The following is a 24,263-nucleotide window of genomic DNA, read 5'->3' as shown; positions in this document are numbered from 1 at the left end:
TAAAAATGCTTTGTATCAAAACTCAAGATGATGTCCACAAAGATGCGCCACAAATATATTCATACCAATAACCAATCATCTGTTTGCACAAAGACATTTGTGTGTGTGCATGCTGGAGCGCAATGAACTAACATGACTGAATGGTGCCATTTGATTTATCTTGCTCCACTTGCGCTTGTTGCTGTGCAGTAATCCACTGTGGGAGACCAAAGACAGCAGTGGGAATCATCTGCAGGCAGACAGTGCTCCCTGCTGGCTCTACATGCAACGTTAGAGCCCACCTTTTCCCTGTGACGTTCCAACATGAGCCACCCATACTACTAAACGCATCCACGGGGAGATGTAAAGAGCTTTGGACATAAGGATTCACTAAATGGCACTTTTTTTGTTGTGAGAACTTCCTGTGGTCATTTGAGAAGGCTCCAGTGTAAAAACACTCTTCTTACAGTAGCAGGATTAAGATGCATGTCCCAAGTACTACTACCAATTAATTGGCCACATGGATCACAACCTTCCACAGTAAGATTTATCAAATCAATCTCTGATAATAGTGCTGATATCTTATTTAAAACAACCAAATTAGGACGGCAACACAAAAGTAGTAAAGGCAATTAAGGTATAAGTTTAATATTTTTGAAAAGAATGCATATACAAAGAATGAAGACTTCAGACAAAAGCTTTTGGTTTTGCACCAAAACAACAGGTTATAGTAATAATTATACTGACTTGAGCTGGATGTCAACCCAACTCTGAACCACCAGTAAAGAAAAAAAAACTTATCCCAAATAAGCTTTACCAAACAGTGTCTTTGCCGATTTTTAACTCACTCGACCGATTAGGTTTTCTTAAAATGGTTTTCTAACTGGCAGGCAAGAGTTCAGATGAATTCCAGCCCCTAAATGTAAAAGGAGTGAAAAGTAACCTTTTTAATATACAGAAGAAAAAAAAATCAAACAAACAAAAGAAAAAAAAACCAGCATAACAGAAAAAAATGATTTTGGTAAAAACATCTGGAGCCTACATCAACATTGTGTGCCAGCTTACATTATTATTACATCTGTTAAACCTATTATAAGAACAGAGACCAAGGCTCAGCTACATGCAGCACCATACAGTTGGAATGGTACAACAGACAGCCCTTGACACCACAAATGTACATCCTGGACACTATGCAAGGCACAGAATTCTGATGTAGCACAGAATTCTGGTGTAAAACATATGACTCGTTTCTAAAATAGTACTAAAATATGGCTGCCAGTTAATGCCGAGAAACATCTTAATAGATGGATGTCGCCGTTGTACTCATTCTAACTGTAAGATCACAGCAGTGTTATAATGGTATCCTGCTTACTCTCCCTTGGTCCCTGGCATCGCATGAAGAATACGCCACTTGTTCTGCTAACACTGTTTAAGTTCCTTGCTATAAAAGGCCAATTCCTGTGGTCAACTCACTAACCCGTTGCTATTGGATGCCTTTTCTAACTTCAGTGAATAAAACATTCCAAATGGAAGGCTAGGCTGCACCCTGAACATGGAGATCTGACAGAATTGGATGGTAAAGAGCAATGTTACGCAGTTGCATTAAAGCTACGATAGGACCATGCAGGGCATCAGCCAAAGAGCCCTGAATTGTCTTAAACTTTCAGATCTATAGTTCCTTAAGTGGGCCAGAGAGAATCTATCTGGAATATGGAATAAATGTTTCAGACCTGCTGTGCTTGTGGAGCAAAGGGGTGTTGGCAAACAAAATTGAAAAACACTCCTCTCTGATAGCACTCCTTCAGGGAGTGCTGACGAAGAGTAAGGAGAACTAGGCGATGAACAGGCTCGTCACCAGATGGGGAAGGACCAGCAGCATGTGCAACTGCCAATCAGGCAGCTGAAAAGGACCATGTTTGGGCTTATGTCTATCACAGCTTTTAATTGGCCAATGACAACTAATTATCTGGGCATTTAAAAGTGAATAAGCCACAAGACTATGTGGCCTTACTTCAACCAGTCTATCAAAGCTCACAAATTGATTTCTACTTGTACTACAGTTACACTGGTCCCCTTCCAAGGCTGTGCCATCCTGTCCAGAGCCAACAGCAGCCTGTTGGTGGGATTCAGTTTTTCTTCTGTCTGCGACAGACTCGGGGATGAAGCTTTGCATTATTGCAGAGGGTTATGTGAAACTTGGTTGGCTGTTTTCTGTCTAGTCTTCGCTATAGAGGACAAAACTGTCAACCAGCCTTAGCAGAGCAAGGTAAAGGAGTGGATGGGGGTGAGGGGAGGCGTGTGTATGTAGTTAAAGTATATGTGTGTATGTATGTGTGTGAGTGTGTGTGTGTGTGTTTTAAGGGTAGGGGCCCTCATAGCAGCACACATTTGCGTTTCTTCTTGGGCTCTGGGGGCTCCAATGCAGCCAAAATCGCCTCATCAAACACATTCTTTAGGCCTTTCTGTGAACACAAACACACAAACACGGGCTCAATGATGGAACAGCACACACAGGTCAAACAAAAAGGCTGAGGGGCAAGTTAAGGACTAAGAGGTCAGCAGAAAACGGCAAAATAACCAGGTGCAGACAGCTAAACAAAAGGAGAAAAAAAAACAAAACGCAATGGACTTAATTGTGGACTACAGTGTTACATACTGGAAAGTGGAGTGTTGGTGTACAATAAAATAATTTCCCTAATCAATCGGGTCCTGATTATTGTAGTGTGAGATAAATGCACACAAAACGTTCATTTTATATCAGCGCAGAATGTGTCTGCTCAAATCAAAGGCAAGTCAAACAAGAAAGTGGAGGAACAAGAGAACAGGGGTCCAAAGACACTACGCACATTCACATGTAAAGGCAGGGGTCATAACATAGGCCAAATAAAACCAACAAGCCACACTCAGACATATTGTGTGCATATCCACCCACTTTGACATTAAACCTAGCAGGAGGAGAAGGTATTCTGATGAGGTCATAGAAAGTTTAATCAGTTCATCTGGACACAACCTTCATTGAAAGAAACGTTTCATCACTCATCGGAGTGACCTCTTCAGTCTCAACTGATTGCAGGTATCCCCACCCTTATAAACAGTACAGTGGCATAACGACTGAAAACAACGATCGGTTTCATATGCAAATAGTCGTGACCATTAACTCGAGTTTTAATGGCCATGTGTACTATTCACAAAGGATTAGATAATGTTGCAATCATAGCATTGTTAGATGGCGACAGATGTACTCTTAGCCCCCCCCCCCCAGTCATTCCCTCTTCACACAGATGGCCTCTTTGACTCCCCGTTCAAACCAGCATTCCTCCCTATCAAGGATGTGTATACTCATCCTTGAAAGAGTGGCCACTGGCCTGTAGATGGGTGTAGACTGCAGGGTTCTTGCCTGATGCATTTGCAACCATTTCCCCAATCTTCTGTGAATAGTACACATGGCCATTGTAACTCTAGTTAATGGTCACAGGAATTTGCATAATACTGATAGCTGATTTCAGACGTTATGCCACTGTATTATTTATAAGGGTAAGGATACTTGCAGTCAGTTGAGACTTAATAGGCAACTTAGATGAGTGATGAAACGTTTCTCTCAAATGTTGTGTCCAGATGAACTGATTCAACTTTCAGTGATTTCCTTACCTGGATTATTAAGCATGTAAAAAGATATTCTGATGAGGTTGTATCTAAAAAGTTGTATCTGTATAACCCACAGAAGAACCAATTGAAGTCTGTTCTCATGTTAGGTAACTAAAGCTCCCCCAACACAGAGCAAGAAACCAATCAACCCCCAGCATTACAATCATCAGTGCATCCTACATCTCAAAGCATTTCTCTATTGACAGTGACAAAGGACTTGGAAAAGAATATAGAACCAGAGAAAAGATAGCAAGTTCAATTATCTTTTATTAATGTATTTCACAGCTCATTTCACACAAGTAAAGTTTTTTTTGTTTTTTTGTTTTTGTTTTTTTAAATCTGGACTTCCAAGACACCATATCCACTGCAGCATATTAGAGTCATATAGAGAGAAAGGTGGGCCAATCAGGTAGAACATGGCCCATAGGACAACAACTTCTAAAAATTACTTGAATCCCAAAATTAACAATAACTGGTAAATATTGCTCAGGAAGTGTCCAGATTGTTACCATGACATTTCCATCAGTTGCATCTTATTTCAGTTGGTATGCTGTCAAAAAAAGAGAGAGAAAAGCCAAACAGTCTCTATATATGACTTTTTGACTCAAAGCTATGTATCCATAGTCTGATTCCAATGTTTGTTTATTAATACATAAACAGTGGTAAAAAAATACATGAACATATGGAATGGAGACTCTGTATAATTAAGTGTTTAGATCAGTCTCAAAACTGTGGCACCACCGCCCTTTCCACTGTACCTCTCTCCACTGACTACTACTAAGTGGGAGGGGAAAGACTTATCTATAACAAACAATGGTACAGCCCAACCTGCATTCTATATTCTCCACTCTTAGTCAGAAGTGAAAGACTGTTAAACCAATCAAACCTACTGTTAGTAATGTTACAGGGTGAGCACAATCCTAGAGGTGTTGAGTCTCACTGGCAGAGAAGATCTCTCAATATTAAGAACTAGTTGGTGCGAGGAGGGGAAGACAAGATATAGGTTTCTGATGGGCAAGCTGATCGAAAAAGAAACAAGGCTACATTTGGGAAACAGATATGGATGGGGAAGGGGTGGAAGAAGGGAAGGGGATTGTGGAGAAGAATGGGGGGGAGAGGTTGGAGAACAATGGCAGAGAGGAGGAAGGAGCAGTGGTGGCGGAGGCATTAAAATATACAGCATTTCCTGTTTCTCTGCGTCTCTGGTGGCTCTAGGGCAGCTAGGATAGCTTCATCAAATACATTCTTCAGCCCTCTCTACAATGACAGAGGGGAGGGGAGAAAACAACAGCACAGTTAGCACAACCAACACAGAGAAAGCGAGAGGGATGGGTATGGAAGACAAGAGTAACACAGGTGACTAAGAAAAGACTGTCTGAGAGAGAGAGAGGGAGAGAGAGAGAGAGAGAGAGAGAGAGAGAGAGAGAGAGAGAGAGAGAGAGAGAGAGAGAGAGAGAGAGAGAGAGAGACACTGTGTGTGTGTATGTGAGAGAGGGAGAGAGCGAGAGAGAGAAAGTAAAGGTTTGAGGAAAGAATGTGTAGAAAATCCAAGGCCAAAAGATTAAGTGTGACAAGTAAGAGAACTACAGCAGTACAATAGAGCAGAAAGAACACTTGTGTAGTGGGCTGAGGCGTGGAGCAAGGGAAGCCTTCAGACAGGAAACAGGATATTACATCAGTAGCTGTGCAACAGCTCTACAAGAGAGGAAGAGAGTCAGGAAGGAAGGAGCACAGCTGGGAGGGGGACTAAATCTCAAACTCGATCAAAACTTGCTCTCTCCCATAGACCAGAGCCTGATCGACCAAACCCTCTGATCTGAACCCAGTGTCAAATTTTCACTCCCACACCTAAGATTAAAAGAGTGGACAAAAGAAATCAATGCCTATTGGTGATGTGTTGGCAGGATCTGTGTATGATGGGGTGAAACTACATTCATATCTCTAGCTGTTTTTAATGGAGGAAAGGCTAATAGGAGACTATATAAACCAAAGAGATTCTTCCAATACTCACTATCTGAATCTACTTCAGCATTTTAGGGTGTTGTCTGTCAAATATTAGGGATGAGCCTTTGACCTGATCTACCTGTTTGAGTACTTGCATGAAATTAGAAATTAGTGCTTGCTACCTTAATTGATGCATAAATTATATATGGAAATGAGCTACTCTCACCACAGGTAAGTTACCATTTTATTGAATGCCAATGTCCAAGGTTTTTCATTCCATGAATCCATGTAATAAACATGTGCAAATGAAATTAGTTTATTAACTATTGGCTGGGTAAACTGTCCCACTTTATTGGGCTCACAATGGTGCTGGACAGTGCTAGTAAACTTGATGTGAGGCTGCTTTTCGTAATCTTGGGTTTTTATGTTTGACTTGCCTATGATTAATCATGAAACTGCTTATGGTAGTTAAGTTTGATATTGCATGTCTTGCACTGAACGGTCAACCCACTGGCTTGTTCAAAATACTATCTCCACATCTAACTTTGCTTTTCTTTCACCATTGTGTGAGTGGCGCCACTTGCCAGAATTGTAACTAAAAAGTCATTCATTCATTATCCAAACCACTTATCCTTACTCAGGGTCACGGGGATGCTGGAGCCTACTCCAGCAGTCACTGGGCGGCAGGCGGGCAGACACCCTGGACAGGCTGCCAGACCATCACAGACTAATAAGTCATATTAAAGTTAATTTAACATGTTTATTTAACAATTGTATATAGACATTAGATTTTGTTTTTCGGGTCCTTGTGCCGTCTCTATGAAATACAGCCTTACCTCATCTCATCAGTTGCTTTAATGCCACATAATGGAAATTACTGCTTGCACTGTAGTCTTATTTTGTGTGGTATGGACCCAAACCAAACAAAGATTTACAAAACTGAATGGAGCCACCTTAAGGAGCCACAAAACGAGTAAACCTCGTTTAAAAGTTATACCACTTTAAATCAAATGCAAGTATAGCAATCCCGCAGATCAAAACACATATATATTTAGGCTACAGGACATACTTCTCTTTTCTCCACTTTCTTGGTTTTTGCCATAAAAGTTTGCAACAAACCTGTCCCTGTGTGTGCGTGCATATCAGTGCATTCTTATCTTACCTGTGTGAGGGCTGAGCACTCAACATATTTGACAGCCTTAAGGTCCCTGGCCAGTTTCTCAGCTGTCTCAGGAGTGATGGGCTTCTGCTTATTCTTGGCCAGCTTCTCTATAGTGGAGGGATCATCCCGCAGGTCAATCTGGGTTCCAACCAACAGGAACGGTGTCTTTGGACAGTGGTGGGTGATCTCTGGTACCCACTGGATGCAATACATGCACACACAGCAAATGTTAAGGCAGAAGTCAACACACACTTGCCCTAAGGGTTAACTTTCTTGGATTAGTCTGTGATCATGTTCAGTAATATGTCTGATATGAGTTTTACAGAGCTACCACTTCTGGCTAAGCTTAGCAAGAGGACAGAAGGCAAACAAAAATAAGGGTTTATAAAATACAGTTTTCTTCTATATTTAAAAAGAGGGCTTTGCCAGGATGCAAACTAACTGTTTACTATGTGCTCTGTGGTAGGTGAAAATATCCCTCTACCCCATAAATCCAAAGTAAAGCATTCTTAAATTGTGACAAAATAAAGGGGGTAAGGAAAAAGCAAAATAGAGCTGTGTGGAGACAGGGGGGGAACCTGGGGAGGTCAGATTTACCTTTTCTTTAACATTTTCAAAAGAAGAAGGGGATACAACAGAGAAACAGACGAGGAAGACATCTGTCTGTGGATAACTCAGGGGTCGTAACCTGTCGTAGTCCTCCTGACCTAATGAAATCACACAAACACAAAATTAAAACCACTGATAATCTTGGTAGAAAGTATTAATACAGTCCAGTGAAGTAGACCTCTCTTAGAAGACAAAAAGGAAGCATGGCAAAACCACAAAACACACCTAATATAAATCTCACACAAAAAGACATCCAAGTTTCACAACCATTTTGCTGCGAATTGAAAGCACAGGAAGACAAGAGATTGGATCCCTTATTCAACTACTCATCCTACTATTTAATAGCCTGTACCACAAATCTGAGAAGGAACCAAATATCATGTCTACCATCCAACTGGATATAAACATTCAATCGTGTAAACATAAAATATATAAAATGTGTAAGTGTGTTTTGGCTGACAATTGCTCATGATCATGACATGTATTCAGAACAACCAGTAAGATATGTTGGACATTCAATGTATGGCAAGAATAAGCAAGAGGTACCTGCAGTATCAAACAAGCCCAGAGTGTAGGGCTCGCCTCCGATCATTACAGTTACAGCATAATTATCAAAAACCTACAAAACACAGAGAAAAGTGGTTATACACGTGTGTGCCTAACAGCATGCATACAATATTGTGAGTCAGCTGTTCAAGTGGGGGTAAGTGATCCTGAACGGAAATTAGCAAGAGCTGACGATATTTTGAAATCATACTGCAAAAGAACCTGCCCCTTGGCCTCTGCCTTAGAACCTTGTGAACGTGCAAAATGACTGACAGCAGGTAGGGACCAATAGAGATATCGTCTTGCAAATAACTCCTTATTGGCTGATAAGGAGCAGGTACAGAGAAAAATCTGTTTACAGTGCCTAAGGTAGCCACAGAGACCAGATTTTTTTCTCCCTCAGTACATCTACTTCCTTGATAGCTGTCAGGATATGAAAAATGTTTGACCAAATATTGAAAAATGTTCTGGGTTAAAATTGCTGTTAGCCACGTTAAATGGTAGACCAATAAAAACTCTTGGACTTACCGTAGGTACATATTCGGAGGGGAACTTGTTTGTGGTGTAAGAGATGAGAAGACAGGTTTTACCCACTGCTCCGTCCCCAACTACAACACACTTGATGGTCTGCATAGCTATGTTTTAGAGTCCTCACTATTCATTCAAGATCTGGAATAGAAAGGAAGGAAGAGTCATTGAACATATGCATAAGACCATATTTCCCATGCCGTCATTTTGTTTGCTTCCAACTCCAAACTTTAAAGTAATTTAGCATTTTATTGATATTAACAATCTAAATGAATTTGCGTGGGCTTCTGTTTAGATTGTTTTTCTCAGGAGATCCATTTCTTGCCTATGGTGAGGTAACTTCCTTGATCAAAACCTTTGAACAAGGAAGTTTTGGCTTCTTGTCATTACGACAACCTTTGGCTATGCCTTCCCCTCCTACTTTGGATGCTGTGATACCCCAACTCGCCAAAATTAGATTGGAGCTACAGACTAGATTTTTAATGTGCTGCTTGATCAACAGGCCTGGCTCTGGTCCTGGGTGACATCATTTGATCAATCCTGATGAGTGGTTCCAGGTATCAAACACGCACAACAGGACAATAACTGAAATGACCCATATCCTCTACTACTATACTAGAATTTGAATTGAGAATTGGCTGAAAACAGACACAGGAAATATATTTCTATATAAGGGATGTGCATTTTTCATTGCCCACTATGCATGAGCTATTATGAACAAAGATGACAAATATTTTGCTGGTGCTAGCATAATTAACTAACCCCTTCTGGTGCTTTTTCACAATTTAAGTGGGTAATACACCTTTGTTTTTTTACATTTTCTGAGTTGAAAACATGTCGGTGCGGGCCTAGGATAGTAAACTGATTGCCATCATGACAAATTCAACAAAAACAAGATACATCATGGGGCCACATTAAGGGAGAAAATCTCTTTTTACTTAAGTCTAGGGGGAAATGCAAATCATGATCACCCCCTCCTAATTACTTACTTAATATGGGAACATTAAAGATGGCGAGTGAAATAGGCCACACAGGTGGGGTACAGCGTGTTCTACAAATAAAACATGAGCTAAACAGAAATGTGACACATCTGCGTTAGCCATCTAAACTCTGGGTAGACATGCAAGATGCTGGGGCATGGTTTTCAACAATGCCACCTCTTTCACCCCACCTCCTCCTCCGACACTACCATCACTGTCATCTTGATCTACCAAGGGTCGGCAACCTTTTGGATATCCAGTGCCACTTTACAAAGTTTAAAAAAAAGAAATAAACCACAGACCCAAGTGCCAGTTCATTTTCATAATGACCTTTATCTATTTATTTATTTACTGCTGCTGCTCATCTCCCCTAGATTCCACATGCCAAAATATCGCCGCCACACACACACACACACACACACACACACACACACACACACACACACACACACACACACACACACACACACAAACACACACACACACACTATTATTTGTGCAAATGTATTAAAATTACTAGGGCACAAAAGAAAATTAATCCAATCTTACCAATTTAGTGCGATCTTTGTCGCAACATCTGGTAACCACTGCTAGACGTACAACATCGTTCACAGCCACAGTCTCGTCAAGAGCTACACTGAATACCGACGCAACTTTCAATGTGAGAGTTTGCTGGTGTCTTACGTTATGAACCATGTCTGTAATGCATCTCTCTACAGTTCAAACAGAAACGGGAATTTATTTGATCCTGTTGATCATCGTGTCTTTGTTTGGTAACCCTTCAAATATGACCTGCAAACTGCTGAGTAAAGCCTCCTTTAAATCTCCATTGTCACTGCGTGACTTTATAGCTGCCCTCTGTAGCTTGGGTTTTGGGTGGCACATTGGGTTGTAAACACGCTGCTTTGCTTCCCGTACTAGGCCACCGCCCTCTGGACTGATTCAGTTTATCAACCTTATCTTTTAAGCTTTTCTCGTGCCTTGTTTCAGAATGATGTTTTACACTTGAAGTTCGTTCGACACACAACATTTTAGCTGCAGAGAGAGCACACAGCTCGGTCCTTTCGCGAAATAAATCCGAATTTGTTTGTCCAAGACTGTTGAAAGAGGCGAATATTTAGACAACATTGCTTCTGCTATTGTCAGTTGTTCTTGACATAAAGAAAAACAGAAAGCTAGCTAGCTATGCTGTTTTCACTACAGCTGTAATGCTGCACCTCCATTTAATTTAATACGATTTATTTTTGTTGTGTCCCTGCCTGCTGCCCAATGACCGATGGGATAGGCTCCAGCATCCCCGCGACCCTGAGCAGGATAAGCGGTTTGGATAACGGATGGATGTAACACTGCACTCTCGTGGGCAGATCAGAGGGAGGGGGAGGAGGGGGATGATAGACCATGTCAATTGTGTGCGCTCTCTTGCTGTCAAAAAAGATGGCGTATATTGAGACTAATTAATTATTTCAGTATTATTTTAAGTCAATTTGTTCTTTTGGTTCACCATTAGGCTAACTTCTATTTTAAAAATGTTTATCACAAAAAAGTATATTAAATGTTTCTTTTATTGAATTGCTCCGCATGACCGTGTTAATGGCCTCACTTGCCACTGTGAGCATGCGTGTCATAGGTTGCCGACCCCTGATCTACACCCTTTTCATCTTTTTCAAAAGCTGAGTAGGCAGGGACAGGTTATATAGGTTGAAAAACGATACTTACTTAATCTTCAATGCATTACTTGCACCCGGTATTGTTAACATACAGTATGTCTGCATATTTTGTTGAATGTTAATTTTTTAATACTGTTTTCTGTGTGATAAAAAAAAATCAAACATTCTGATTATACTTATCTACTTCTCAGCTAGAGCAAACTAGTAATTAAGTGGCAGAGAAAATATGGGATATGCCTAAATGGGGTATTTTATTGTTTTTGGGGGATGATGGACAGAATCTCAAAACTTAAGTCCTAAAAATCAGAACCAAAACATTGCTAACCAGCAATTTGTGATAAGTTGTGAAAGTAATCTCTCGAAGATAACATAACTGTTAAACCTTTATGTGTTCTAAACAAGACAGTAAGAGGGGAAAGGAAACAGTACAACTGTTACTTTACTCCCAAATGTGGTCCTCTTATTCAAATAATCCAAACATGTAATGGATATCCATTCATGATATGAAATCACTAACTTTAAAATCTTAACCTGATGAGTATAAAGCAATGTTTGAAAAATGTAACAGGATGCACAACAAATACAGACCAGAAATGAGCCACAGAAAAACACATCATCCATTCCTAATATTTCAATGATGTAATCCAGAGTCAACCTTCATGCACTTCTTTTACACAGTGTAACAGTGTATAAAAAGACAAGCTCACTAAACTCATACAAACATACTAGAACAAAGTAGGGGAGAACTGGCAAACGTAAGACTTTTCAGTCTAAGGCTGCATTCACACTGAATCCAGCAATGTGTGAAAAACGCCAGTCCTCCCATTCACTTGAATGAAGGTAGTGCGTTTAGGCTGCGACAGCACTTACCACAGGGGGTATGCACTTGAAGTATATAGTAGTAGTTAGTAGTAGTTTTTCTTAGAGATAGTAGAGGAACCCTATATAATGGAAAAACTGACACATCGTTTGAGATTACAAGAAGCACAACTAGAAGAAAAGTGGCTGAAATGGGCATTATTCAGAAACCACAATAGTGACGAAGACTACAGAAAGGACAACTGATCTAGATATGGAAACTAAGAATGGATGGACTACCAAGATTGCAATTTTTACTTTTTAGTGTTTAATTTTAAGGTTTGTTTGTTGTAAAATAATGAAAATACTGTAGCGTGCATAGATAAGTAGACACGTTGGTCCTTGACTAACGGGTCGGACCCTTTAGTCGACTGGTTAACGCTGTCGCTTGCGGAGTGGGAGACACGGGTTCGCGTCCTGGTTGCGGCGGTGCCGGGCTGCCCCCTTAATTCGCTACAATACCAATAAAAACTAAAGTGGAAAAAAAAGTTTTTTCTTATCCATTCTTGGGTGGTTTTATGTCATTGTCCTGTTGGAGGACCTATGACCTACGACTGACAGAGCTTTCTGACACTGGACAGTGTGTTTTGCTCCAGAACGCCTTGACAACCTTGAGATTTCATTGTGCCCTGCACAGATTCAAGGCACCCTGTGCAAGGTGCAACGAAGCAGCCCAAAAACATAACCGAGTCTCCTCCATGTTTCACTGTAGGTAAGGTGTTCTTTTCTTTGAAGGCCTTCATTTTTTCCGTCTCTGAACATAGAGCTGATGTAACTTGCCAAAAAGCTCCAGTTTTGACTTATCTGTCCAAGACATTCTCCCAGAAAGATTGTGGCTTGTCAATATGCATTTTAGCAAATTCCAGTATGAATTTTTTGTTTTTCTTTCAAAAGTGGAGTCCTCCTGGGTCTTCCTCTAATGGAGCCCACTTTCGCTCAAAAAGTGACGGATGGTGCAATCAGAAACTGACGTACCTCCACCTTGGGAATTCCGCTTGTATCTCTGGCAGTTATCCTTGGTTCTTTTTCTACCATTCGCACTATTGTTCCGTTCAATCTGGGGTCGATTTTCCCCTTGTGGCCACACCCAGGGAGGTTGGCTACAGTTCCATGGACCTTAAACGTCTTTATAATATTTGCAACTGTTGTCACAGGAACATCAAGCTTCTTGGGAGATGGTCTTGCAGCCTTTACCTTTACCATGCTTGTCTATTATTTTCTTTTTGATCTCCTCAGACAACTCTCTCCTTTGCTTTCTTTGGTCCATGTTTGGTGTGTTGCACACAATGATACCAAACAGCACAGCGACTACTTTTCTCCATTTGAATAGGCTGAATGACTGACTACAAGGTTGGCAACATGTGTGATACTAATTAAAGAAAGTAATTAGTTTGAAATATCACTATAATCCAATAATTTATTATCTTCTCTAAAGGGTATCAACAATGTGTCCTCGCCATTTACAATATCGTTGTAGAATAAGTAATAATTGATCTCTTTTCACAGGTTCTTTGCTTTACTGTATGACATACCAAAGGCATGCAAGTATACATGACAAAATAGAAAAGCTATTTTGTCAATTTCATGTTTTTTCAGGAGGAATGAAGCATTATTTCCATGAGCTGTAAGTCGGTATGCAATATCAAATGCTTGTTTCCTTGCTGTAAGAGAACATGTAGGCCTAGCATTTTTATCAATAATACTTTGTCATTTAGTAAACTGTAGGTTATAACTTGTGTTTGTCTGTGCTGTATCAATGCATGATTTTTAATTGCTTTTACACAATAGTGATCTTAGAGAAAAAATAATCTGCTCAATTTTATGAAGGTTATTACATATGCTTAATTTTCATGTCTAATCGAGTGTTTTTCTACATCTTTTAAACATGTATCGGTATTGTGAATTGGTTATGGAGGTAGGGTAATTTTCTCCAAAAGCCTTAATTGTGTACAACCATGTTCACAAGGTTTGTTAAAGATAGGAATCATCTGAAGTAATGGCAAATAGTCACGATTAGGCTGATATGGTCCTTTAAAAGCACAAACCTTGGCAAAGCTCCAGAATATGAAAATCTTTTTACCCTCTACTCTTTAATCTGTGGCTACATTATCATTAAAATATACCTTGAATGTCTTCTGCAGCTTACACATCAACTAACACACTCAACATGGGTATTTCCTGGATTTGAAAGCAAAGGACAATCCCTTCAGCCCATTTTAAGTTAGATGTTTCAGTTAAGCATATTTTCTGCACTATATAAGGTAATACAATATGACTGCCCTGGCTCAAAATCAGACCAAGGTGGTAACTCTGTTTAACTATCGTTTGTGCGTGCATGCATACATCCACATCACACCAGATCTCTAAATCAGTAATTTATGCTATAAAATATTTCTATATAATACTGCACAATACAATAAAATAATGTGAAAAAAAAGCAGTTCATTCATTTTGAAACAGGTGTGTGAGAAAAAAAAATTGGCTAGATTGGAAAAAAAAATAGTGTACATGGAATAACTTACATTGTGATTTGTCTTTTATCTTTTTTCAGGTCACAGAATTTATGCAACATACTGCCCAACTTGTTCTCCTTTTCAGCAACTCAACACTCTCCTCATAATCCGCTCTCTTGTGCTCTCTCAATCTCTCACACCTAACAAACTGACTGTATCTTGTTGGGGAATCATGACTTTGATCAACTAGTCATCAATGCCTGAAAAAGGTCAGCAACTATTGGCCTAGCTGCAAATATTCACCTAAAGGTTATTTATAAACTTGATTCTCCTTACCCTTAGAGACCTCAAACTAGGCCCGGGCGATAAAATGATAGTAATATGTACCGGCGATAGACACTTCGTCAATGGCAATAAGAAAACTGTTCGATAGTGTCATTTAAATGTGTTGAATGGAAACTGCCATAAAAGCACATAATGAATATGCGTGATCCCTCCCTGGCTCATAAAAAGCCTGTCATATCCCTTCATAATGGAGCGTGCTATGAGTGACATGCCAACAGCCAATCATTTAACAGGTGTGTTGTTCAGTTGCGGTATTGACATGTGACAAGAACAGAATAAGTGTGGCGTGAGAAAATGAGTACAGACGGTGAGGAAATTGTTGATAAAAAAAAGGACAGGTCAGCTGCCAGTGTGGCAGTTTTTTTTTTTTTTTTTTAAGTCTGACCGATATCAGAACACTGTTGTGCGTGAACTGTGCAGGAAAACCATCCCGACCAAGAAGGGGAATTCAACCTTTTTTGTCCTGGGCCTGGAAAATGTTTTGTGGTAATCAAGAGTCAGTGATTTTTTTTATTATGGCTATCATATATAGCTATCATTTGAAATGATAGCCAAAGCTGCAAAACATTGCACTTTCTACTTTTACCTGTCCTGTTGCCTAGCCTAATCATGCTTGCATGTGCGTTTTAGATTAAAGATTATGGTTTTACCAGCCATTATAAACTGCAAGGTTTCAAATATTTCAAATACCACCTTTTAATTCTCTATACAGGAAAAACCTGACTGCGCATTTCAATAAAAAATCACATAGAAAAGGCAGTACAGGTTTACAGTGGAAAGGGAGTTGATAAACTGATAAAAGGACAAAGTTCATCCTTACTGATGCCAGGTGATAAATGCTGTAAAATTTCAAACGCTCACATCTCAAATATGGCCAAGTCTCAAATACTAGCCATGAGTGTGGCTTGTTCTAACAAATATAAAATACATGTAAAAAAAAAAAAATTACAAAAAGTGTCTGGTGGTCAATTCAGCATATTTCCAAAGCATTAACTACATCAATACAACGTCTTAGTCAAGCAATCGCTCCAATTTCATTTTGTGAAGGTGAAATCTACAACTTTCTCCAATCCATATGGACCATGGAGGCAGGTCACCGTTTGCTGGCATCTTTACCAGGGCTGGAGACTTCTCCAGTCTCTTTATACTGCTATTGAAATTTTATGATCAGGCTACACGAACACTGCTGCTTCAGCAACTCCAGCAGCAAAAAATATTGAAATGTGATGCTGATGTTGGACAGACAATCAGTAATACCATAGAACAGTGTTTTGTTACTCTTCCAACACATCTTATTTAGAAAATGTCACGAAGGGGCAAAACTGCTGCATATTTACATTAGAAATTAAACATTACGGTACAAAAATGTACAGCTGAAGAAAAAGGACAAGTTAGAAATAATGGCCTGTCTCTAATAATAGCTTGTTGGAAATTAAGGTCCGGTTCTCTCTTCAGTTGAAGTAAATGGAGGTCCCATCGTAAGTGAGAATTTATGCCAGTAACACCATGATACATAGCAAAAAAGCACATGTAATTATCTATTGACCAGGGGCCTAAACCTCACCTATAATTTGTCCTCTTTAATCTTGAAAATCTACTATGAAGCAGTTCTGTGGTGTGTGAACCACAGTGATTCCATCTCTCTTCTAGGTTATTATATGTCTGCACTAAGCCTCTGCAGAGCTCTGCATCACCGAAGGAGGAGAAGAGGGGAGTCCGTGACTATGAGAGAGGAGAATTCCACGTAGAAAGGACACATCAATAGGCATCGAAAGGTTACAGTGTGAATAAAGAACAAGCAAATTGTTGGCGAAAAAGGGCAAGTCACTATAGCCAAGTCACCTGTGTTATGAACTATGGTTGTATTTTATGTAATTTCAAATTGTGTTTTGTTGTCCTTCTAGCCTCTCTCTCCCCTCATTTTCTTACTTAAGTGGGAGTGTGACTGTTAATTTGTGACTCCTGATGGGTTGTTTGTGGGATGTGGTGTTGCCTGCTGATTTGGTTCCCAGGTAGCAGCTACAGTATAAATACCAAGCCATGGATGGGAGGAGATGCCACTTTCCCCTCAGCTATCATCCTCTGCGCGTCTGTGTGAATCCTGTGTTTGCTTGGATGGCCTTAGTCTGTGAAGTAGTAGCCAACATTCACCATTTTTAGGGGTGGGCTGCTATTTTATTTGGTAATGTTTTTCTACTGTTTTGAGTAGTGAGTTTAAGGAATATTTATTTTGGTTTATTGTTCTTTTGTTAGGTAAGTTGCCTCAACATTCTAGTTTCATTTTTGTTTGCTTTCTTAACTGGGCTCATATATCCCTATGTATATATATATATATATATATATATATATATATATATATACACACACACACACACACACACACACACAAAAGTATTGGGACACCTGGCCATTGCACCTACTGGAGCTTTTATGACATCTCATTCTAAATCCATAGGCATTCGTATGGAGTTGGTCCCCCCTTTGCAGCGCCACTCTTCTGGGAAGGCTTTCCACAAGATTTTCGAGTGTCTGTGGGAATTTTTGCCCATTCATCCAGAAGAGCATTTGTGAGGTCAGGCACTGATGTTGGACGAGAAGACCTGGCTCGCAATCTCCGTTCTAGTTCATCCCAAAGGTGTTTGATGGGGTTGAGGTCAGGGCTCTGTGCAGGCCAGTCAAGTTCTTCCACACAAAACTCACCCAACCATGTCTTAATGGACCTTGCCTTGTGCACTGGGGCAGAGTCATGCTGGAACAGAAAAGGGCCCTCCCCAAACTGGTCCCACAAAGTTGGAAGCATAGAATTGTCCAATATGTCTTGGTATGCTGAAGCATTAAGATTTCCCTTCACTGGAACTAAGGGGCCTAGCCCAACCCCTGAAAAACAACCCCATACCATTTCTTTCCTCCACCAAACTTTACAGTTGGCACAATGCAGTCAGGCAGGTAATGTTCTCCTGGCATCCGCCAAACCAAGACTTGTCCATCAGACTGCCAGATGGAGAAGCTTGATTCGTCACTCCACAGAACACGTTTCCACTCCTTCAGAGCAGCGTGCTTTACACCACTCCATCTGATGCTTGGCATTGTGCTTGGTGATGTAAGGCTTGCATGCAGCTGCTCGGCCATGGAAACCCATTCCATGAAGCTCCCGGCACACAGTTTTTGTGCTGATGTTAATGCCAGAGGAAGTTTGGAACTCTGCAGTTATTGAGTCAACAGAGCGCTGGCGACTTTTACGCACTATGCGCCTCAGCACTCGTTGACCCAGCTGTGTGACTTTACGTGGTCTGCCACGTCGTGGCTGAGTTGCTGTTGTTCCTAAACGCTTCTACTTTTCAATAATACCACTTACAGTTGACTGTGGAATATCTAGCAGGGAAGAAATTTCATGAACTGACTTATTGCAAAGGTGGCATCCTATGACAGTACCACGCTTGAATTCACTGAGCTCTTCAGAACGACCCATTCTTTCACAAATGTTTGTAAATGCAGCCTGCATCGCTAACTGCTTGATCTTATACACCTGTGGCAATGGGTCTGAATGAAACACCTGAATTCATGATTCAGAGGTGTGTCCCAATAATTTCATATACACACACACACACACACACACACACACACACACACACACACAAACACACACAGGGACATAAAACTCATCTGCTCCAAAGAATGAAAGACTGAAACATCCTGTTCATTTTTCAATAGTTGTTTGACTTAAGCTAGTAATCACCATGTTTGTTTATTGTTGCAAAGAACATGTGTAACATATGGTTGCCAACTGTTCCTTAAAATAAGGAATCGTTCCTTATTATATATAAAATATATGCATATAAATTAATTTTATATATACATATATATAGGTGTGTGTGTGTGTGTATAGTGTAAGGCACATTATATTTGTTATGCCCGCGCCGCCCCGTCCATCCAACCCCCATCCCTGTCCCCTGTTCCTTATTTCCATTTCAAGGAGCTGGCAACCCTAGTGACCAGATTCGGTCATCCTTAAACTGTCACTGCAAAACTGCTTGAATCTACCAATATGAAGGGAAAAAACGTTGAGGAGGGGTTCATGAATGCCCTCTGGCTTCATTTCAACACCAACATGACAGTAATATTTCAACATGAAAGTTATCGCTCAATTTCAAGATGACAAAATGTGCAATTTTTAGGATTTAGAGAGATGTAGCAATTAGGATAGATGCCATTGTATCCATATTTTGTCAAGGTGTGGATTCAACTTTCCAGTTTTAGGGGTACACTCCGACTTGCTGAATGCAAAGGAAACACTAGGCAGGTTTCCACTGCACTTTTGCAATAAATAGAAGTGATTTTCTATAAATAAAAGTCAACAAAACACAATTGTGAATGGTCTGTGTTTCAAATTCAGTTATGTTACGCTTGGTGACGGATCTCCAAGACTTGATAAGTGTTGGAATGGTGATTTCGATCGCATGCACCACAATAGGCGTGGTACTGTTTAATCGAAGGCAACGAGGGCATGTGACTGATGCACGCAATGACGGGAAGGCAAACCCTTTATACCTGGCAGTGGCCATGAATCAGGGATATATGGGTGGTCATTGTCCGCAGTTATTTTACAGAGGTCCCATGGATCCAAAATTTCAGAATAACCCACCTAACACTGCGGCAGTAGTAGTAACATTGAACAGTCCAAAACGTATTTCCATTTCAATTTTGTGAAATACTATTTTGTCAAATCATCCTAAAAACCTCTTCATGTGAGCATATAAACTTTTTTGTGAGTTTGGAGTTTATTCTAAATTAACGTTTCCATTACTTGTTTTTTTTAGTTCGTAATTTCAAATTGTACATTAAGCAGGTTAATGGAAACCCACTCCCTGAATGAAAATGATGGCAGATCGCTTATTGAGACATAGCAACACAAACCATTATCAAAGGGTTGAAAAAGACCATGTTTTGAGGATGACCAATGAGTTAGTGATTGACTAGGGATGGGTATCCTTGAGATTTTAACAGCACTACTACTCTCACCAATACTGCTTATCGAGCCGGTACTTTTAACGGTACTCATCAGTTTTTTGTTGTTTTTTTTTTTTAAGAGAAAAAAAATTAAGAACAGAATTAACACTGATTTATTTTCTCATGTCTGGACAGAGTGTTACTTTTGATCATTAACCCATATTTGCATAATTTAGTTAACTCTGTGTGGGCTATAGGCTGCTAGCACACATAACATACCTGAGGTGGATTGGGCAACGAGAGATGAACTATGAGCTAGGCAGTCAAATTGTGCATTTCTACGCCTGTATTTGATGCACTTTCGCTATGTTTCGAAAGAGGACTTGTTGCACTTGTGGCAGCAAGCAATGTCAGCATCAACTCTAGCGAAGTATAACCAGACTTTTATTTATTTCTCTCTCCACCATTGTCACTAAGAGCAGGCTTTGTGTGTGTGCGCACGCCTGAGAGAGAGAGGAAGGTCACTGGTCCCACCCCTCGGCTCGACAGGCTCTGAGAGAGATATCTTTTCTGGATTGGGAATAGTGAAAATGCATCATAGACACATGTTTTTATCTTAATGCAAATTAGAAACAGAGTTGGAGAGATAAAAGGTGCAAGATAACGTTTATGTAGCCTAAATAAATAGGAAACTTCTTAATTTCTCAAATACTAATAGCAAAACTGTTAACGTAGGAACTTATCAATGCTACGGGCTTTAATAATTTAACACTGGTGCCTGTTTAATACTGGGTTTCGGTACCCATCCTAGTATGGAACCACAGATCATTAAATTGTCACAAATTTAACTTAACTTTACAATAATTTATTTAATTACTACATTAGTGTTATTATTTAAATCTTTATATTCTGTTGTCATCATGAGCAATAAAAACTATTAATTTACACCTTGAGTTATTTTCAAACATTCCTTTGTGTGACAAATACAATTATTCAATAGAGTCAAACAAATGCGTTTTCATAGAATGTAATTTCCCCCAACAAATGAAAACGACATTGTGCTCAGAATTTTAGCCTTTATTGCCCACTCCTATTTCTAAATGTAAAACTGAGATGGCCCACACTAGAGCGCAAACAAAGCAACAAATTTATCAAACAACCTTGTTTTGCCAAGCAGCTTATAGGCAATAACCATATTTTCATTTTGATCAATTTTTCTATAATCTTAATTTGCAGGTATTCCAACAATCCTCTCTAAATAGCTGTATTTGTTGAACTATAGTACATTGATTGCTCTATCACACAACAACTCCTAGGCTTGGCTGCTAAACACTGGTAATTTTTGAAGTGGATATCAAAATCTGCACCACCAGTCACTTCAACGGGTAATCAACAATGGTACTAAGGTTCTGCTCTTATCTGAAAAATAACCATTTAACTAGTTATTTGGTCAATTTACGGGTGTTGCCAGATGGTTTTGGCGAAAACAAGCATGGAACAGTCCAGACCCACGGCTCACCTGATGCGCAAAATAGGTGTACTGTCTCTTTAATTGCTGTGCTGTCACATGATTTAAGGCGGTGGGTGCACTCTGTGCTGGCCCTCACTATACTTCCAAGACTTCTTTAATTTTGCAAAGTTAGAGACAGTACAGTACTAAACATCCGTATGTTTAGTAATTATTCTTCATATCAGGATGAGCATGAAAAAACATCGCAGGCATTTAATGTTCCAAGAAACTGAACATAAATCATTGTCACCTTTAAAAATGCATTCAAATTATTGTCATGACTAACCTGAGGACACGCATACATCAGAAATAACAAATTTTGTGCAAATAATAGGGATACATTTTAAGTGTCAGCTTCTTAAGAGGACCCTGGGATCCAGCGGTCTTGGTGGCTATTGTGTGTGAAGAAATGGTTGTCAAGAAAATGGAAGGACAGCGAGGACAACAGCAGACTAATAGCAGGTGTAGCCCTGAACAAAAAGGTTAATGTACATAGTTGATATATAAAAGATGAAAAGACTAACGTTTAGTAGGATGTGCTCACATAGACTAATAGGTGCAGTCCAGAACAACAAGGTTAATAACATATATTGTTGATATATCAAAGACAAACGTTTAGTAGAACACACAAGTTGCGGTAATCGAAGGACAGCGAGGACAACAGCAGACTAATAGCAGGTGCAGTCCAGAACAAGGTTAATGTATATCGTTAATATATCAAAGACAAACATCCATGTGTCCCTCTCAGATCATCCATGAGTGAGTGACCACAATTTGTGACGCATAGCCCACGGTGCCAGTTCTGTGGCGCCGTGGAAAAAAATAACATATTTTCGACCGGGGAATGGGTTTTACATTATATCGCCTGTACTAGTTATATAGTTTGGCGTAGAATATATTTTAATGAGTGTGTTTGTGAAAGTGTGTTGAGGTGCTGTTATTTCAATAAAGTTAAAAACACTAATTAAAGTCCAAATCGAAACAGTTGGGTCTGTCTGTGTGCTAAGCAATGGTCTTCCTGTGAGTTTGGTAGCGTTCATGTGTTATATTACAGTAATACCTGAACAGTCTCAGGCAGACAGTTTATGGGCGATCAGTGTATTTGCATTGCATCGGGGTGTTGTGAGTTAAATGTCACGAACACCAACCTAATTATTCTGGGGGGTCGCAACTTAAAACCACCTATTTAATGAAAGTAATTGTTGGGGTTTGGAATCAGTCACAGCAAAATACACAGACAAATGTATGGTACTATTTGTTAAAGACCACAACTTAAAAGATGAGCATCATCTGTTCCAATGTTTGGAACATCCAAACATACTCCTGTATTAGCAGAGACACTTCAGTAAGCCGAGTTATGCACATGGCCAGAGCAGCTGGCTGCAGCTATAATAATGATTCAATCAGGCTTAATCCACTCATTTGTGTTTGTAGGGCAGCCAGCACTCTGAAAGCAGACAAGCTTTAAGAACTAAAAGTCAATGCAGGCGTCATTCAGTTTTTAAGGGAGACAGATGCTAAAATGTACACCACTACGCATAGCTCCTAATTTGGAACGATGTAGATCTTGCACAAGTGTATCTACTGCAAAAATTTAGCAAAACTAAAATAAGCCACAAATAACTGAGTGCTATCTAGTCCTACAAACAGTGACTAACCCAGTCAACTCCAGGCTCAAAACAATACTCAATACAGTGAGTCACTTCCCAAGTGATACCGTAAGGCAGTGACTGGTATTACACTGGGATTGTATTTAATGGATTTTCTACCTCAAATGTCTTACTGGTTGGTCACAGATTGACTGATAGGTATCCCCAACTGACATTCGATGCAATATAACCAGGGTTTCACGTTTTACAAAGGCCTTGTCAACAAAATAGCACATCTAGTTGTTAAGAACTACAACCAAACACACACAAAGCTTTACAAATATGAACCACGATTCTAACTTCGACCATTCCGTTTAAATCAAATCAACATTTGGACAACGTGTTATAACATTACCATTATAACATTATGTTCACCATACAATATCTTCACAACTTTGTTAAATAGGGCAATTTTCATCTTTGACAGGATATCTATTTCACTGGCAACCACCCGAAAAATGAACTTAAATTACTGTGATTACCTGTAAAGACTCACCAAGTTAACACCATCTTAACAGCGACACATCAAAAACCACTGCTAAATTAAACCCTTTAGCTTACAACCATTTAAGCTACTGCTAGCTATCTTTTACAGACTAATGGTACCATGTTTCGGCCACATCACCTGGGCCCCGGTTTGACTTGCCCGGATTTTCTGCTAACTGCGACTCCATAATTAAATGTATGCCGGTTACAAATAAAGACGAGTCCATCGTGTCAGTTGTTCGTTTGGTATAGACAATGGCCTTTACATCAAACATATGATCCAAAAATCTATGGTTGAGACATGGTTTTCATACCCAAATTGCTAAGATTAAAGCTAGCGTACTTGCCTTTTTTTTTAAACTAGAACATCCCAGCTAGTTCGCTCTATTTACAGCTAGGGCAGCTAACGTCACCTGACGTTGGGCTGGTGGCTAAATCGCGTTAAACAATCTAACGCTTAGTAAATCAGTGACAGGCAAGCTGTATAGCTTTTTGCAAAGCTTGTCCAGATGAGATTTTATTTAACGTTTCTGGGTTTGTTTGTTCGTTTTTGGGGTTTTTTCCCCATTTCGTTAACCAGTTTAAACAGGCAAGCTTCCTCCGCCGTCTGTCTGCCTGCCTGCCTGCCTTGCCTTTGGTTTTGGGTCGGTTCATGCTAGCGTCGTACCCACCACATAAAGCTAGCTAGCTTCCTTGCTAGCAAACCGAGCTAACGTTAGCGGATGCTGTTGCTGGACGATAACCAAATCGCTTTAACTAGAGCTGCAAGCAGACAGACAACGCACACAAGTACACACTAGTAGTTAAATATAAAATATGTTTTCTTCATAATTAGACGAAAATACAAAAAAAGCAAAATAAAAATCCATACCGTATCCTGTTTGTGTCGCTGCGCCGGGCGTTGGCAGGCTCAGACTAGGGGCTTCCCAGTCAACAGAACAGGGACGGTTTGCGT

At 39.9% G+C, this 24,263-nt stretch overlaps 1 protein-coding gene across 1 annotated transcript; it reads right to left on the bottom strand.

The window, feature by feature from the left end:
* Nucleotides 1-602: 602 nt before the first annotated feature.
* LOC130107858 (cell division control protein 42 homolog) lies at nucleotides 603-24,235 on the bottom strand. The gene is made up of 6 exons (XM_056274637.1): nucleotides 24,180-24,235; nucleotides 8,414-8,554; nucleotides 7,886-7,958; nucleotides 7,328-7,437; nucleotides 6,731-6,928; nucleotides 603-2,441 (listed from the first exon to the last, which is right to left on the bottom strand). The coding sequence occupies exons 2-6, from the start codon at nucleotides 8,516-8,518 to the stop codon at nucleotides 2,352-2,354; spliced, it is 576 nt and encodes a 191-aa protein (XP_056130612.1). The 5' UTR covers nucleotides 8,519-8,554; nucleotides 24,180-24,235; the 3' UTR covers nucleotides 603-2,351.
* Between the last annotated feature and the right edge of the window lie 28 nt (nucleotides 24,236-24,263).

This window comes from Lampris incognitus, chromosome 2 (genome assembly GCF_029633865.1).
Source record: "Lampris incognitus isolate fLamInc1 chromosome 2, fLamInc1.hap2, whole genome shotgun sequence".
Classification (NCBI taxonomy): Eukaryota; Metazoa; Chordata; class Actinopteri; order Lampriformes; family Lampridae; genus Lampris; species Lampris incognitus.
Note: the sequence above shows the minus strand (reverse complement) of the source record. Positions and strands in the feature narration are given on the sequence as shown.

Bases quoted from the DNA above. Each gene is read 5' to 3' on its own strand.
- LOC130107858 (XM_056274637.1), bottom strand. From the start codon at position 8,518: ATGCAGACCATCAAGTGTGTTGTAGTTGGGGACGGAGCAGTGGGTAAA. The intron at 7,959-8,413 runs GTAAGTCCAAGA...TGTGTTTTGTAG, and splicing joins CCTCCGAATATGTACCTACG to GTTTTTGATAATTATGCTGT. The intron at 2,442-6,730 runs GTAAGATAAGAA...TTGTGTTCACAG, and splicing joins AGTGCTCAGCCCTCACACAG to AAAGGCCTAAAGAATGTGTT.